A 15,625-nucleotide genomic window follows, 5' to 3' on the forward strand; every position below is an offset into this window, starting at 1 on the left:
ATGTTTACACAGTGGCTGGAAGCTCTGTGGAACAAGCTGCCAGAGGAAGCCGGTAGAAATATATGCAGTCACAATATTTGAAAAACATTTGAAAAGGTACATAAAAAGGAAAGGGTCAGAGGGCTATGCAGGAAAATGGGATTCATAGAAATAAGCATCTCGTTTGGCATGGACGAGTTAGGCTGGAGAGCTTGTTCCAGTCCTATGGAACTTAATGACATTTACTGTCTTTTTCCTCTCTTTCACCTCTTCCCCCAGCTCGCCTCTCCCTAGCTCCTGTTCTCTTACTTTCCATTTAAGCCTCCTAATATTTGCTAAGCTCCTTATCTACCTGTAATTTGGTGGAAGTCATTTACTCTCCAGAGACCACTAGCCTACTCATGTGTAAATATATTTTTATATTGATAGGTAAGATTGAATAATAATCTATGTTATAATCAATCTGATGAGCAAGTGTCATAACGTACTCTTTGTCTTCCTCCAGGCGGTACAACTTCTCCACTCATTCCCTTTAGACACTAAGCTGAAGGACGGAAGTGAGTATCACTTTGGTAATTTTTGCTTGTTTCACTATAAGGTGAAGATTTCTAACATGTGCAGTCATCATTTATCGTTATTCAATTTGTTCCCCGGAAACTTAAGGTGCTATCGCAAGCTTGTGATGTACCTGTGCTGATGGAGATCGTGGAGGAGATGTTGTTGCCAATTTGAACTGACTGGGATCTGCAAATTGAGGATCCAAGTGCACAAGGATGTATTGAGGCCAAGGTCTTATTGATTAGTTTTGAGGGGATGACAGTCATGGAGTCTTAGAAAAGTATAGCACAGAAAAGGGCCCTTTGGTCCACCTACTCTATGCTGAACCATTTAAACTGCCTACTCTCATGGCTCTGCACCAGGACCATAGCCCTCCATACCCCTACCATCCACATACCTATCCAAACTTTCCTTAAACGTTGGAATAGAGCTGGCATGTAGCGCTTGCACTGGCAGCTCATTCTCACAAGTGAAGCATTTCCCCCTCATTCTCCCCTTAAAGTTTTCACCTTTCACCCTTAACTAATGACCTCTAGTTGTAGTCCCATCCAACCTCAGTGGAAAAAGCCTGCCTGCATTTGCCTTATTTATAGCCATAATTCTGTATACCTCTATCAAATCTCTCCTCGGTTTTCTACGTTCCAAGGAATAAAGTCCTAATGTATTCAATCTTCCCTTTAAACTCAGATCCTCCAGTCCCAGCAACATCCTTTTAAATTTTCTTTGTGCTCTTTCAACCTTATTTATATTCAACATCTTATATTCCGTCTGGGTAGCTTCCAACCTGATGGCATGAACATCAATTTCTCGAACCTCCAGTAATGGCACCCCCCCATCACCATTACTCATCCCCTTTTCCCTCTCTCACCTTATTTTCTTGTCTGCCCATCACCTCCCTCTGGTGCTGTTCCCCCCCCCCACCCCCTTGCTTCCATGGCCTTCTGTCCTCTCCTGCTAGATTCCCCCTTCTCCAGTTCTGTATCTCTTTCACCAATCAATTTCCCAGCTCTTTACTTCACCCCTCCTCCTCCTGGTTTCACCTATCACCTTGTGTTTTTCCGTCCCCTCCCCCTACCTTTTAACTCAGCTCCTCTTCTTTTTTTCTCCAATCCCACTGAAGGGTCTCAGCCTGAAACATTGACTGTACTCTTTTTCCATAGATGCTGCTTGACCTGCTGAGTTCCTCCAGCATTTTGTGTGTATTGCTTGGATTTCCAGCATCTGTATTACCAGATCCCTTTGTTCTACAGCATTACTTGGTGCCCTACTGCACTGTTTAAGACCTACTCTGGTTGGTCGTACTGACGTCCAACATCTTGACATCTCAACTTGTCTGCATTAAGTTCCATTTGCCATTTTTCAGCCCATTTTCCAGCTGGTCCAGATGCCACTGCAAGCTGTGATAGTCTTCCTCTCAGTCCACTACACCTTCCAATCTTGGTGTCATCCACAAATTTGCTGATTCGGGTAACCACATTTTCATCCAGATCATTGATATAGATGATAAACAACGGAGGAACAGGCGCCATCCCTGATGTGCGCTCCACTACACTGTGCACTCTACTACACTTTCACTAGGCAAATTGGAGCAGATCCAAGTTACTACTCAGGCAGGAGTCATCACAAACCTCTCAGAACACTTCATCATAATGGATGACTGTCATTGAGGAAGTTTACCTTCTTCTTAGACACCGATATAATAAGGTACCTCAGACTGCCAAAGCAGGAGGTTAAAGATATTGGTGAATACTCCAGCCAGTTGATCAGCACAGCTCATTGATACTCATCCAGGGCCATATGCTTTCCTTGGGTTCACACTCTTAGTGGGTGCTGTCCCATCAACCTCAGAGAATGAAATTACAGGGTCTTCAGGGGCTGTGCATGTTCTTGAAAATTCTTCCATGTTTTTTGACAGTCAAAGCGAGCATACAAGGTGTTGAGCTCATCTGGGTGCAAAGCCCTGTTATCACCTATTTCACATTCAAGCCATGCCACAACTGTCAAGTATCTTTCATTGATTCAAGTTTAGTTCAGAATTGCAGCTTCACCCAGGAGATGGCTTCCCAGAGATCATTCTTGGACCTATGGTATCTCACTTGGTCGCCACACCTGAATGCCTCTGACCTGGCCCTTAGCAGATTGTGCATCTCCTGGTTCATCCAGTCCTGCCAAAGGGTCTTGACCCGAAACATTGACCATACTTTTTGCCATAGATGCTGCATGGCCTGCTGAGTTTCTCCAGCATTTTGTGTGTGTTGCTTCATCCAAGGATTCTGGTTGTGGGAAAATCCAAATAATTTTGTGGGAACACTATTTTTATAAAGTCTGTGACAAGCATGGTGTATTCATTCAACTCCACTGACGAGTCCTGGAACTCCCGAGTCCCAGTCCACCGGTTTGAAGCAATCCCATGACTACCACTTCATTGTCCTTACCTCTGGAGCCTTGATCTGTAGCTCCTGCCCATATATAAGGACAGTCAAGTGATCAGATTTCTCGAAATAGTCTGGGCACAGAGCAGTAGGCATTCCTTATCATAGTGTAGCAGTCTGGTGTATTGGGACCTCTGGTGCTACAAGTTATATGCTGATTCAGCAGAGATTTCTTCAAGCAGGCCTTGAAGTCCCTGACAATGATTTGAACTGTGTGGTGGTGGCTTTGTATCACAGAATAATTGCAACAACTTTACAACATCCATAGTGTGTCAATAGTGTAGCACTCAACACCACTGGCAACATCTAGGTACTCAGGCAGGAATCTTTAGGTATTGGCATCTAGTCACATATATACAATTTGCAGGAGTTGCTAATATATTTACGTTATCTGTGTGCCCTCAGTCCCATTGTTGTTTTCACAGCAAGTTCTGACTTAATAAATGTTGCTTCTTTTATATCCACCATATCCAGATATAAAGCTTTTATGTCTGGTACCTCCCTGGAATTGGTTATTTGATTTCACACAGATACCGCACAAAACAGCTGAAGCACTGCTCAACTTTTCATGGTTCCCCTGGTCCTCACCTACCACCCCACCAGCCTCCGGGTCCAACATATTATTCTCCGTAACTTCCGCCACCTCCAACGGGATCCCACCACTAAGCACATCTTTCCCTCCCCCCCCCCCCGCATTCCGCAGGGATCGCTCCCTACGCAACTCCCTTGTCCATTCGTCCCCCCCCATCCCTCCCCACTGATCTCCCCCCTGGCGCCTATCCGTGTAAGTGGAACAAGTGCTACACATGCCCTTACATTCCTCCCTTACCACCATTCAGGGCCCCAAACAGTCCTTCCAGGTGAGGCAACACTTCACCTGTGAGTCGACTGGGGTGATATACTGCGTCCAGTGCTCCTGATGTGGCCTTTTATATATTGGCGAGACCCGACGCAGACTGGGAGACCGCTTTGCTGAACATCTACGCTCTGTCCGCCAGAGAAAGCAGGATCTCCCAGTGGCCACACATTTTAATTCCACATCCCATTCCCATTCTGACATGTCTATCCATGGTCTCCTCTACTGTAAAGATGAAGCCACACTCAGGTTGGAGGAACAACACCTTATATTCCGTCTGGGTAGCCTCCAACCTGATGGCATGAACATTGACTTCTCTATCTTCCGCTAAGGCCCCACCTCCCCCTCGTACCCCATCTGTTACTTATTTTTATGCACACATTCTTTCTCTCACTCTCCTTTTTCTCCCTCTGTCCCTCTGAATATACCTCTTGCCCATCCTCTGGGTCCCCCACCCCCCCCCCGTCTTTCTTCCCGGACCTCCTGTCCCATGATCCTCTCGTATCCCTTTTGCCTATCACCTGTCCAGCTCTTGGCTCCATCCCTCCCCCTCCTGTCTTCTCCTATCATTTTGGATCTCCCTCTCCCCCTCCAACTTTCAAATCCCTTACTCACTCTTCCTTCAGTTAGTCCTGACGAAGGGTCTCGGCCTGAAACGTCGACTGCATCTCTTCCTACAGATGCTGCCTGGCCTGCTGTGTTCACCAGCAACTTTGATGTGTGTTGCTTGAGGGAATACATGGTGTACAACAAGATTGATATAAAGAAATCTTTGCTTGAACTTCTTCAAATATTAATATTTGGATTATTGTCGGGAAGTGGCAATTGGTATTTACATGCGCTCTGGTATGTAATGTGCCAAAGTGTATTATAGGAGTATAGGAGTTTATCAACGTACAGCCACATGAGGAGATACTAACGTAGATTGTCAGAAACTTGACTGAAGTGGACCTTAAAGAGGGAAAACAACTTGCAGAGATCCATAAAGAGAATTGCCAAACCTGTACTTGGTTACCTGTAGGCATCATTCTGATGCTGGATAGGTTGGAAATGGTGATACTTTGGAGGCCGCCACTCAACAAATCTTGGAAATTTTAAGTAGTTGCAGAAGTTTATAGTTGTAGTAAAATGTGAATCAATGGAGAAACCTGAACACAAGGTCACCCTGTCAGGCCATTGTCCATTTCCCACCTTCACTTCAACTTAACAGCACCTTTAGTCTCCTTCCTAGTTCTAGTGAAAGGTGTTATACTGAAGTGTTAGCTCTGTCCACAGATAACACCTGAACTGCTGAATATTTCCAGTATTTTTGTTATTGTTATGGATGAGAATTCTGTGATTGTTATCAAGATATATCAGTGAACACAGAGCTAAATAAAGTAGAAGGTAGAACAAAAAGGAATTTGAGTTTACAGAGAGACTACAGAGGAGTGTATTGGGGCAGTCAGATGTGTGGCATGAAATGAGTAAAATAAAGATGGAGTTGGTCACTGTTAACATAGGCAAAAATATAATGTTTTATTTTTGACATAGGTTAGTGTTCTGAAGTACGTCTCAGCACCTGGTTGTCAATATTTTATTTTATTTCGAGATACAGAGTGGAGTAGGCCCTTCCAGCTCTTGCAGACATACTGCCAAGTAACTCTTGACAACACTGACTTAACCCTAACCCAATCATGGGACAATTCACTGTGACCAGTTACCTCACCCAGTACTTGTTTGGACTGTGGGAGGAAACCCACACATTCCACAGGGAGGACATACAAAGACTCTTCACTCAGAATGCTGGGATGAACTCCAAACTCCGATGCCCCAAGCTGTAATGTTGTGTTAACCACTCTGCTACAGTGGCGCCCATACTGAGTTTACATTGGAATTCATGTGCTTAATATTTGTGCAATACCATTGAATTAAAATTTGTAGGAGTCTAGCATTGCTGGAGGAATACACAATTGTATTGATATGAAGGAAAAGAAAATGATGGTACTTTCTATCATGCTAGAGCTCTTGCCTTTCTAGAATAGCCTGATCAAATTGTTACCTCAAGTTTTTATGAGCTCTGTTTTAATGTGCTACAAAATATTGAAATATTCTGTTTGCAGGCTTATTTTGGCAGTCACCAAAAAGGCCACCGTGTCCAATACAGTTCAACATAGATGATGAGTTGTAAGTAACCATCAGAATGTATCATTTGGTTTTCTTGAATATCTGTCAGAGTTTGCAAATTTGATCATGATTTCCATGAACAATATTATTATTCACTATTTTAAAGCTGTGACAAAGGACCTTTCCAGAACATACAGAAACAGCTATGTAACAAGTCTTGCCAGATTAATTTATCTATTCAATTTGATCGTGAAATCAGGGTGCCCTATTAATTGAACTTCTTTCAGAGGAATTTAACACAAATAATTCAAAGCACAATCATCAATAAGATCATAATTTCAGGTTTGATTTTTAGTTTTTAGGCATTAGAATGAAAGTAATTACTCACTTATCTCACTTTTATCTTGTTTTGTCTTTTGCATCTGAAAGTATCAATTTAGTGTATTCAAATCAAACTCACAATTACTCACAACTGGTATTCACACAAATAAATTAATGATAATAAATTTTATTTCAAGTTAATGATAATAAAATTACCATAAATTAAGTCGTTAGGGACAATTATTAACTAGAATATATATTTTAATGCATGATTTAAATGTTGATCAAAATCATATTTTTTCCTGAGTGATGATGATGACCTCGATGCTAAATTTGTCTTGTTTTATCTGGAATGCAATATAATCCTTTTCAAACCTTTAATTTTCTTATTATTTCCTTTTTTTCTCAGGCATTTCACTTTTATATTAAGTGCCGCAAGACTTTTTGCAGAAGTATACAGGGTCCCTTACATGAAACAGGTTGGGTTTTGATGATGATTTTAATTTCTAAATTATGATGATGATTTTCAATGTTTAGAGTAACTATGTGCATTTCTAATGGTGCATTTGATGTAGCAAAATATTCAGGAAAATTCACAGAAGAAAAGAGAACTAGAGTATTAGGAGAGCGATCCAGAACTTAAGACCCAAGCAGCTAAATGCACAATTGGCAATATTAGAGTGTAGGAAGTCAGAAATTTAAAGGGACCAGAACTGGAACAATGCGGTTTCTCAGGTAGTAAGAGATTATAATATGGAGAAAGATGAAGCCAGGGTGAGATTTGAACAATGAACTGAGAATTTTAACTTTGACCTTTTAATGTACCAGCTAATAATACAGGTTAGTGTAGGGAAAAATAAAGATAACCTGCAGAAGTTTTGTTTGAGATCAAATTAGTGGAAATGGGAAGATAGCAGTCGTGGGCGAGTCAGCAGCTGGTGGCAACTGAGAGGGCTCTGAGTGCAGGGCAGACCTCAGCCCGGAAGCCGACATCACTTACGCCCCGCAAAGAGCGGGGGATGCTGGGAGCGGGCATTTAAGCACATGCAGATTGAAACAGTAAACAGTTCAACCAGACCCTGCTCGACACAGTGTGTTGCTTTTACTCGTCACGTATCAGCGCGACTACATTGGTGACCCCGATGGTCCAACAGCATTTGGACCCAGCATGAACGACTGGGCTCTGCAGAATGCAGTTTCCGTTAAACTGCCAACCTTCTGGACCACTCAACCCCTGGTCTGCTTTGAGCAAGCAGAGGCCCAGTTCCAGGTCAGGCAAATTGTCTCAGACGCCACCAGGTATTACTACGTGGTGGGTGCCCTCGACCAGGAGACAGCGAGCCGTGTTACCGACTTTCTGCGTCAGCCCCCGGCATCAGACAGGTACGAGGCACTCAAGGCCCTGTTAATCTGCACATTTGGCCTCTCCCTCCGTGAACGGGGTGCGCGGTTACTGCATATGGATGGCTTGGGCGACCGTGCGCCATCAGCCCTGATAAGCGACATGCTAGCACTGGCAGACGGCCATAAGCTTTGCCTGCTTTTTGAACAGATCTTCTTGGAGCAAATGCCAGAAGACATCCGCCTCCTGCTAGCAGATGAAGACTTCAGAGACCCGTGCAGGGTGGCTGCCCGCGCGGATATGCTTTGGCATGCCAAACAAAATGGCGGAACCTCCATCGGAATTAGTGCTGTGGCACGACTGAAAGTCCAGCCCTCCCACACCCCAACAGCGGGAGCACGTAACACCCACACCAAGGGACGGCACCACTTCTGAGTCTTGGTGCTTTTATCATCAAAGGTGGGATTCCGGGGCCTGCCGCTGCCGACCGCCATGCTCATTCCAGGGAAACGCCAAGACCAGCCATAGCTGATGGCTACGGCGGCTGGTCACCATGATAGCCTCCTCTACGTTTGGGACAAGCACTCTGGGTGTAGATTCCTGGTGGACACGGGGGTGGAAATCAATGTCCTAACCCCCCTCGAGCCACGATACCTGAACTAGAAGAACAGGACCGGAACTTATGGCAGGCAACAGCAGCACCATCCGCACCTACGGCACAAGAGCCATCCCCTTGCAGTTTGGTTCCAGCTGCTTTACATTACACTTACACTGGCTGCAGTGTGACAGCCATTGCTAGGTGCAGACTTCCTCTGCACGCACTGCCTGCTCATGGATTTGAAGGGATGTCGATTGGTCAATGTGAAGACATTCCAGAATTTCTCCCTCGGTGAGGCTAGGTTACCAGCCCTGCACCTGGACTCCGTCACTTATTCCGACAACGGGTTCGCCAGAGTGTTATCGGAGTTCCCATCTATCATCACTCCACAGTTTTCCTCAACAGACCCCAAGCACGGCGTGATGCACCACATCCCCACACAGGGATCTCCCCTTCATGCCCGGGCCCACAGACTACGGCCCGACAAGCTCCGCCTCGCGAAAGAGGAATTCAAGAAGATGGAGGAGATGGGGATTGTGCGGCGGTCCGACAGCCCGCGGGCCTCCCCACTCCATATGGTTTCCAGGTCCGCGGGTGGGTGGAGACCGTGTGGCGACTATCGGAGGCTGAACGACGCCACCACGTCTGATCGCTATCCGGTACCGCACATCCAGGACTTTACGGCCAATGTGCACAGGGCGCGCATCTTTCCGAAGATTGAGCTGGTCCGAGGGTATCATCAGATCCCAGTCCACTCGGATGATGTACCCAAGATGGCCCTCATTACCCCCTTTGGCCTGTTCGAGTTCCTCAGGATGCCATTCGGGCTCAAAAACGCGGCGCAGACTTTCCAGCGCTTGATAGACGCAGTAGGGCGAGGTCTGGACTTTCTGTTCATCTACCTGGATGACATACTTATCGCCAGCAACATCTAGCAGATCTACACCTGGTCTGCCGCCGCCTAAACGACTATGGCCTGGCTTTCAACCCCGCCAAGTGCCAGTTCGGCCTATCTGCCATCGACCTCTTGGGACACCGGATCGACCGCCATGGAGCTGTGCCCCTGCCGGCAAAAGTTGAAGCCATCCGCCAACTCGCCAGGCCCAGTACTGTTAAAGGCCTGCAGGAATTTGTTGGGATGGTGAACTTTTATCACCATTTCCTGCCTTCAGCGGCCTGGATCATGCGGCCCCTTTTCGGCTTAATGTCCGGCAAGGTCAAAGAGGTCACCTAGACAGAGGAGGCGACGATGGCTTTCGAACGAGCCAAGAACGCGCTAGCAAACGCCATGCTCCTGGTCCAACTCCGGGTCGATGTCCCCACTGCCCTCACTGTGGATGCCTCCAATACAGCAGTTGGCGGCGTGCTCGAGCACCTCATCGAAGGCCAGTGGAAGCCGCTCGCTTTTTTCAGCCGGCACCTACGACCCCCGGAACTTAAGTACAGCGCTTTCGACAGGGCGCTGCTGGCCCTGTACCTTGCCATCCGGCACTTCAGGTATTTCCTGGAAGGGAGAGAGTTCACGGTCTTCACAGACCACAAGCCTCTCACTTTCACGTTTGCCAAAGTGTCGGACCCGTGGTCGGGCGGCCAGCAACGCCACCTGTCGTACATCTCGGAGTTTACCACCACGATCAAGCACATCTCCAGGAAGAACAACGTGGTAGCTGACGCGCTGTCATGCACCTCCGTCCAATCAGTGCACTCTCTGTCTCCAGGGGAGGATTATACGGCGTTAGCCAAGGTGCAACGACTGGACAGCGAGATGCCGGCGTACTGAACCGCAGTCTCAGGATTCAGCCTCGAAGACACACCCATTGGACCCGAAGGTAATGAGCTCCTTTGCGATATATCCACCTGGCAACCTCGGCCCATTGTCCCGACTGCTTGGAGGCGCCGCGTTTTCGACGCCTTGCACGGTTTAGCCCACCCTTCCATCCGGGCGACCATCCAGCTGATCACAGACAGGTTTGTGTGGCACGGCCTACGCAAGGAGGTCGGGCACTGGGCCAGGACATGCACGCACTGTCAAACCTCCAAAATCCAGAGGCACGTGAGGGCCCCACTGCCGGTTTCGAGAGGAGCAAGATACTTGTTCACCATGGTGGACAGGTTCACAAGGTGGCCGGAAGCTGTCCCACTCGCTGACACGACCACGGAGACATGCGCCAGAGCCCTGATTACCACTTGGGTGGCACGGTTTGGACTCCCAGCCCATGTCATTTCAGACAGGGGAGTACAGTTCACATCGGCTTTATGGTCTGCACTGGCACAACTCCTCGGAACTCAGCTCCACCGAACGACCGCTTACCACCCGCAGTCCAACGGCCTGGTGGAACGTTTCCACAGGCACTTGAAGTCAGCCCTGATGGCACGCCTCTGAGAGCCAGACAAACTCCCCTGGGTTCTGCTTGGCATCCGCATGGCTCCCAAGGAGGACCTGACCGCATCATCAGCCGAACTGGTTTACGGTGCCCTGCTCACAGTTCCTGGTGAGTTTGTGCCAGCACCCCGTGGCCAGGAGGACACACCTACAGCAGTCCTAACTAAACTCTGGGAGCGGCTTGGAACACTTACTCCAGTCCCAACGTCCCACCATGGAACAACACCTTCTTTCGTGCCCAAGGACCTACAACAGAGCAAGTATGTTCTCGTTCGCCAAGGCGCGCACAGACCACCCCTGCAGCGACCATACGAAGGACCCTACAAGGTGGTGCACCATAACGGGCCGACCTGTGTTCTCGACATCGGTGGGCGTGAGGAGACTTTTCCCATCAACCGTCTCAAACCAGCGCATCTAGACCTTGAAAGCCCGGTTGCGGTGCCACCCCGACAACATCGAGGCCAGCCACCTAAAAGAACTGACAGTGTGCAGGCTGTGGACTCTGCACCTCCTAGCGCCGGTTCTGGGGGGTGGGGGGGGGGGTCATGTGGCGGCTCGCCCACGCGGCAAGCAAACCAGCTCCAGCAGTCGCGGGCGAGTCAGCAGCCAGCAGCAACCAAGAGGGCTCTGAGTGCGGGGCAGACCTTGGTCCGGAAGCCAAAGTTGCTTCCGCCCCGCAAAGAGCGGGGGATGCTGGGAGCGGGCACTTAAACGCGTGTGGATTGAAACAGTAAACAGTTCAACCAGACCCTGCTCGACTCAGTCTGTTGCTTTCACTCGTCGCGTATCAGCGTGACTGCACTACCACCACCACTGACAGGGTGTCCCGTGCACTCTGTATAAAGTTTGATGGGATACCGCTTATGTCCCTCCTATACTTCAATCAGCTTAAAATTATGACCACATGTATTAGACATTTGCGCCCTAGAAAAGGATCTTTGGTTATTCACTCACTCTGTGCCCTTATCATCTTGTACACCTCTATCAAGTTATTTCTCATTCCCATTCACTCCAGAGAGAAAAGCCCTAGCTTGCTTAACCAATAAGACATGCTCTCTAGTCTAGGCACATCTTGGTAATTCTCTGCATCCCCTGTAAAGTTTCTACATCCTTCCTATAATGAGGTGCCAGAACAGAACACAATATTCTAAGTATGGCCTAACCAGGGTCTTATAGAGCTGTAACAATACCTCATGACTCTTGAACTTACTACCCCAACTAATGAAGGCTAACACACCATAGGTCTTCTTAGCTACTCTGTCAACTTGCGTGGTAACTTTGAGGGATATATGGATCCCTCTGGTCCTCCACATTGCTAAGAATCTTGCCATTAATTCAGTATTCTACCTTCTAACTTGACCTTCCAAAGAGAATCACTTCACACTACTCTGGGTGGAACTCTGTCTGTGACTTCTCAGCCCAGCTCTAGATCCTATCAATGTCCCAACAGCATCCTTCTCCACCATCCACAACACTGCCAACGCTATGTCATCTGCAAACTTACTAACCCACTCTTAAGTACTCATCTAAGTCATTTATAAAAATCACAAATAGCAACTGGCTCAGAACAGATCTCTTCAGTGCACTACTGGTCACTCTTCTCCAGGCAGAATACACTCCATCTACAACCACTGTCTGCCTTCTATGGGCAAGCCAATTGTGAATCCACACTGCCAGTTTTCCCTGGATCCCATGTTTCTTGACTTTCTGAATGAGACTACCATGAGGAACCTTATCAAACACCTCACTAAAATCCATATTTTATTCCATATCCTGTTCCTAAGACCCTTTTCCAATAGTAGACTCACTGGTCTATAATTCTCAGGGTTATCCCTATTTCCTTTCTTCACCAAAGGAATAACATTTGCCACCCTTCAATTATGTGGTATGACTTCTGTGGCTAGCATAGACACAAAGAGCATTGCTAAAGATGTGGCAATCTCTTCTCTTCCTTCATGGCTTCTTATAGTAAACTGGTATACAGGTTTCCCCGCCATCCAAAGGTAGAGCGTTCCTATGAAATGGTTTGTAAGCCAGAATGCCGTAAAGCGAAGAAGCCCACATCAGAGGTGATGCAATTGCCAATCGCCTCTGATCTGGGCCGACAATTACGTGCCGGGCGGCACCTAATAAATTAGCTTGTTTATTTTGGCTTTTTTCTTAAAGATGTGCTGGGTGCGTCCCGGCTACTGCTGCATTCTCTGCGAATCGGTATCTGTCCACGGCCCGGGGGTTGAGGTGGTGGGACACTGGGGTGTCATCTCATCGGCTGTTTCCATCAGGGCAGGCAGCTCATCTTCTTCTGTGTCTGCCTGCCTCGATGTCGAAGGTCGAGGTTCGTCGTCTGCTGTGGCTGATGTGGAAGGCTTGAAAAACGACAGTATGCTTGACTGCTAGCCTCACGCATTTTTCTATCATACAGTTCTTTGTAAGCACTCAAACCATCTTGCAAATATGCCCTAAACCTACTTACCCTTTCAAAATTAAAGTCGTACTTTCCTGCAATCGTTGCAATGAAAATCTCACGCAGTTGCTTCATGTTCAGTTCCTGGACGACTTCACTTTCGGTCTGTTTGCTACTGCATTCGGTTTTGATTGTTATCCTTTCCTCTTACAATTGCATCAGCTCTTCATCTATCAGTTCTTGGTCATGGGATGCCAAAACCTCTTCAACATCATCTTCGTCAAATTCCATAAGCCAAACTCACTTTGTCCTTACTTTGTTCACCACGATTGAACTGCTTAATTATGTCTAGTCTTACGCTAAGTGTAACACCCTTACGAGCTCTTTCAGGCTTTTCCAATACCTTAGAACTCATCTTGCTAACGGATGCTCACAGGCACGTGTTTAAGCATTGCCGGCTAGAATGCAGTTCCGAAGCCGGGGGAGGAGCGGCTGCTTGGGGCTTTTTCCGCGCACTGCCTTTTTCCATAACAGTGAAAACACCTTCTGTTAGTGAAAACAGGTAACTAATGTAGGTCTTTCGTAACAGTAAGGTTTCGTAAAGAGAACGTTCGAAAAGCGGGGGACACCTGTATCCGATCCCAACCCCAATCCTAATGTTTTTCAAAAGTTCCAGCACTTCCTCTTTCTTAATGTTGACATGGTCTAGTATATTCAGGCTGTTTTACACTATCCCCACAAATGTCAAGGTCCCTCTCACTGGTGAATACTGAAACTGAAGCTACTTTTAATCAGGGCATTGATCGAGATTTCAAAAGCAGAGTTTTGCGGCAGTTTTTCTGACGTGAGGAGGGGTTCATTAGAAACAGCCAATAAGAACAATTCAAGTGCAATCAGAGCAGCCTTTCTTTGAGTGGCCATTCATTTGAAGTGTGCCAGTCTTTAGAGTGGCTTTGGCTCATTAGGCTCGGCTGAGGTAAGTTACTGTCACTATGTTCCTATTTGTTAATTATTCATCTGTTAGTTGATAGTATAGTGAGAATGACTCAAGGGACAGTATTTTGTACTGTGTGTGGGATGTGGGAAGTCTGTGAGACCTCCATCCTCCCAGATAAACACATCTGCACCAGGTGCACCGAGGTACAGCTCCTGAGAGAATGTACTAAGGAACTGGAGCTGCAGCTTGATGATCTTCGACTTGTACTGGAGAATGAGGAGGTGATAGGCAGGAGCTCCTGGGAGGTTGCAGGGGACAGGTAACTGCCTGACTGTCAGGAGAAGGAGGGGAAATGCACAACAAGTGCAGAGTACGCCTGTAGCTGTTCCTCTCAATAGAAAGTATATAACTTTAGATACTATTGAGGGGGACAATCTAACGGAGGGAGCAACAGAGACCAAGTCTGTGGTGCTGTGGCTCAGAAGAGCAGAACGGTGAAGAGGACTGCAGTGTTGATAGGAGATTCTTTAGCAAAGGAACAGAGATGAGGTTCTGTGGGTGCAGTAGAAACACTCTGATGGTACGTTGCCTCCCTGTTGACAGGATCAGGGATGTCCATGTCATTCTGAAGAGGGATGGTGAGCAGGCAGAAATTTTGGTGCATATTGACAATGATGACATAGGTAGGCAAGTGAAGAGGTCCTGAAGTGAGATTTTAGGAAACTAGTTAGAAACCTGAGAAACAGGACCTTCGGGGTAGTAATCACTGGACTGTGGCCTGAACCACATGCTAGTGAGGGTAAGAATAGGATGATCTGACAGGTGAATGCATGGCTGAGGAACTAGTGCAGGGGGCAGGGTTTCAGATTTCTGAATCATTGGGATCTCTTCTGGGGAAGGTATGACCTATACAAAAGGGACGCATTACACGTGAACCCGAGGGGGGTCAAATATCCTTGCGGGCAGCTTAGCTCGAGTTGTTTGTGTGGGTTTAAACTAATTTGGCAGAGGGATGGGAACTGCAGTGATAGTGCTGAAGATGAGGTACTTGGTTTACAAACAGAGGCAATGTGTAGTGAGACTCCTATCAAGGAGAGGCTGATGATAGGGCAAAATTACAGTCAACGAGATGAGTTACAACATAAATGGTGGACAAAATTGAGAAGGGTGAATACAGGTCTAAAGGTGTTACATTTGAATGCACACGGTATACAGAGTAGAAACCATAGAAACTACAGCACCCTTCTTGGCTGTGCCAAACCATTTTCTGCCTAGTCCCACTGACCTGCACATGGAATAGAAACCATAGAAGGTAGATGAACTTGTAGCTCAGTTATGGATTGGCAAGTATGATGGTGTAGGCATCATTAAGTCATGGCTGAAAGAAGATTACAGCTGGGAGCTTAACGTTCAAGGATACATATTGTATTGAAAGGACAGGCGGGAAGATAGAAGGGGTGGTGTGGTTCTGTTGGTAAAAATGAAATTAAGTAATTCGAAAGTGTTAGATCGGTGGGGGTAGAGCAAAGAAACTGCAAGGGTAAAAAGACCCTGATGGGAGTTATACACAAACTCCCAAACAGTAGTAAAGATGTGGTCTACAAGTTACGATGGGAGATAGAAAATGCAAACCAAAAGGGTGATGTTACAGTAGTCATGAGGAATTTTATTATGCAAGTAGATTGGGGAAAATCAGGTTGGTGCAGGAT

General features: G+C 46.9%; 1 protein-coding gene across 4 annotated transcripts in view; it reads left to right on the forward strand.

Moving 5' to 3' along the window:
• Positions 1-15,625, forward strand: part of uba6 (ubiquitin like modifier activating enzyme 6) — a 447,925-nt gene that overhangs the window by 361,815 nt on the left and 70,485 nt on the right. For all 4 annotated transcript variants that reach the window (XR_011889573.1, XM_072281896.1, XM_072281895.1 and 1 more), the window contains 3 exons: positions 485-536; positions 5,928-5,991; positions 6,662-6,731. Coding sequence is in view for 3 of the 4 variants with exons in the window: in XM_072281896.1 (XP_072137997.1) it covers positions 485-536; positions 5,928-5,991; positions 6,662-6,731 (186 nt within the window). In the remaining variant the exon portion in view is untranslated. The remainder of the gene's footprint in view (positions 1-484; positions 537-5,927; positions 5,992-6,661; positions 6,732-15,625) is intronic.

This window comes from Mobula birostris, chromosome 17 (assembly GCF_030028105.1).
Source record: "Mobula birostris isolate sMobBir1 chromosome 17, sMobBir1.hap1, whole genome shotgun sequence".
Taxonomy (NCBI): domain Eukaryota; kingdom Metazoa; phylum Chordata; class Chondrichthyes; order Myliobatiformes; family Myliobatidae; genus Mobula; species Mobula birostris.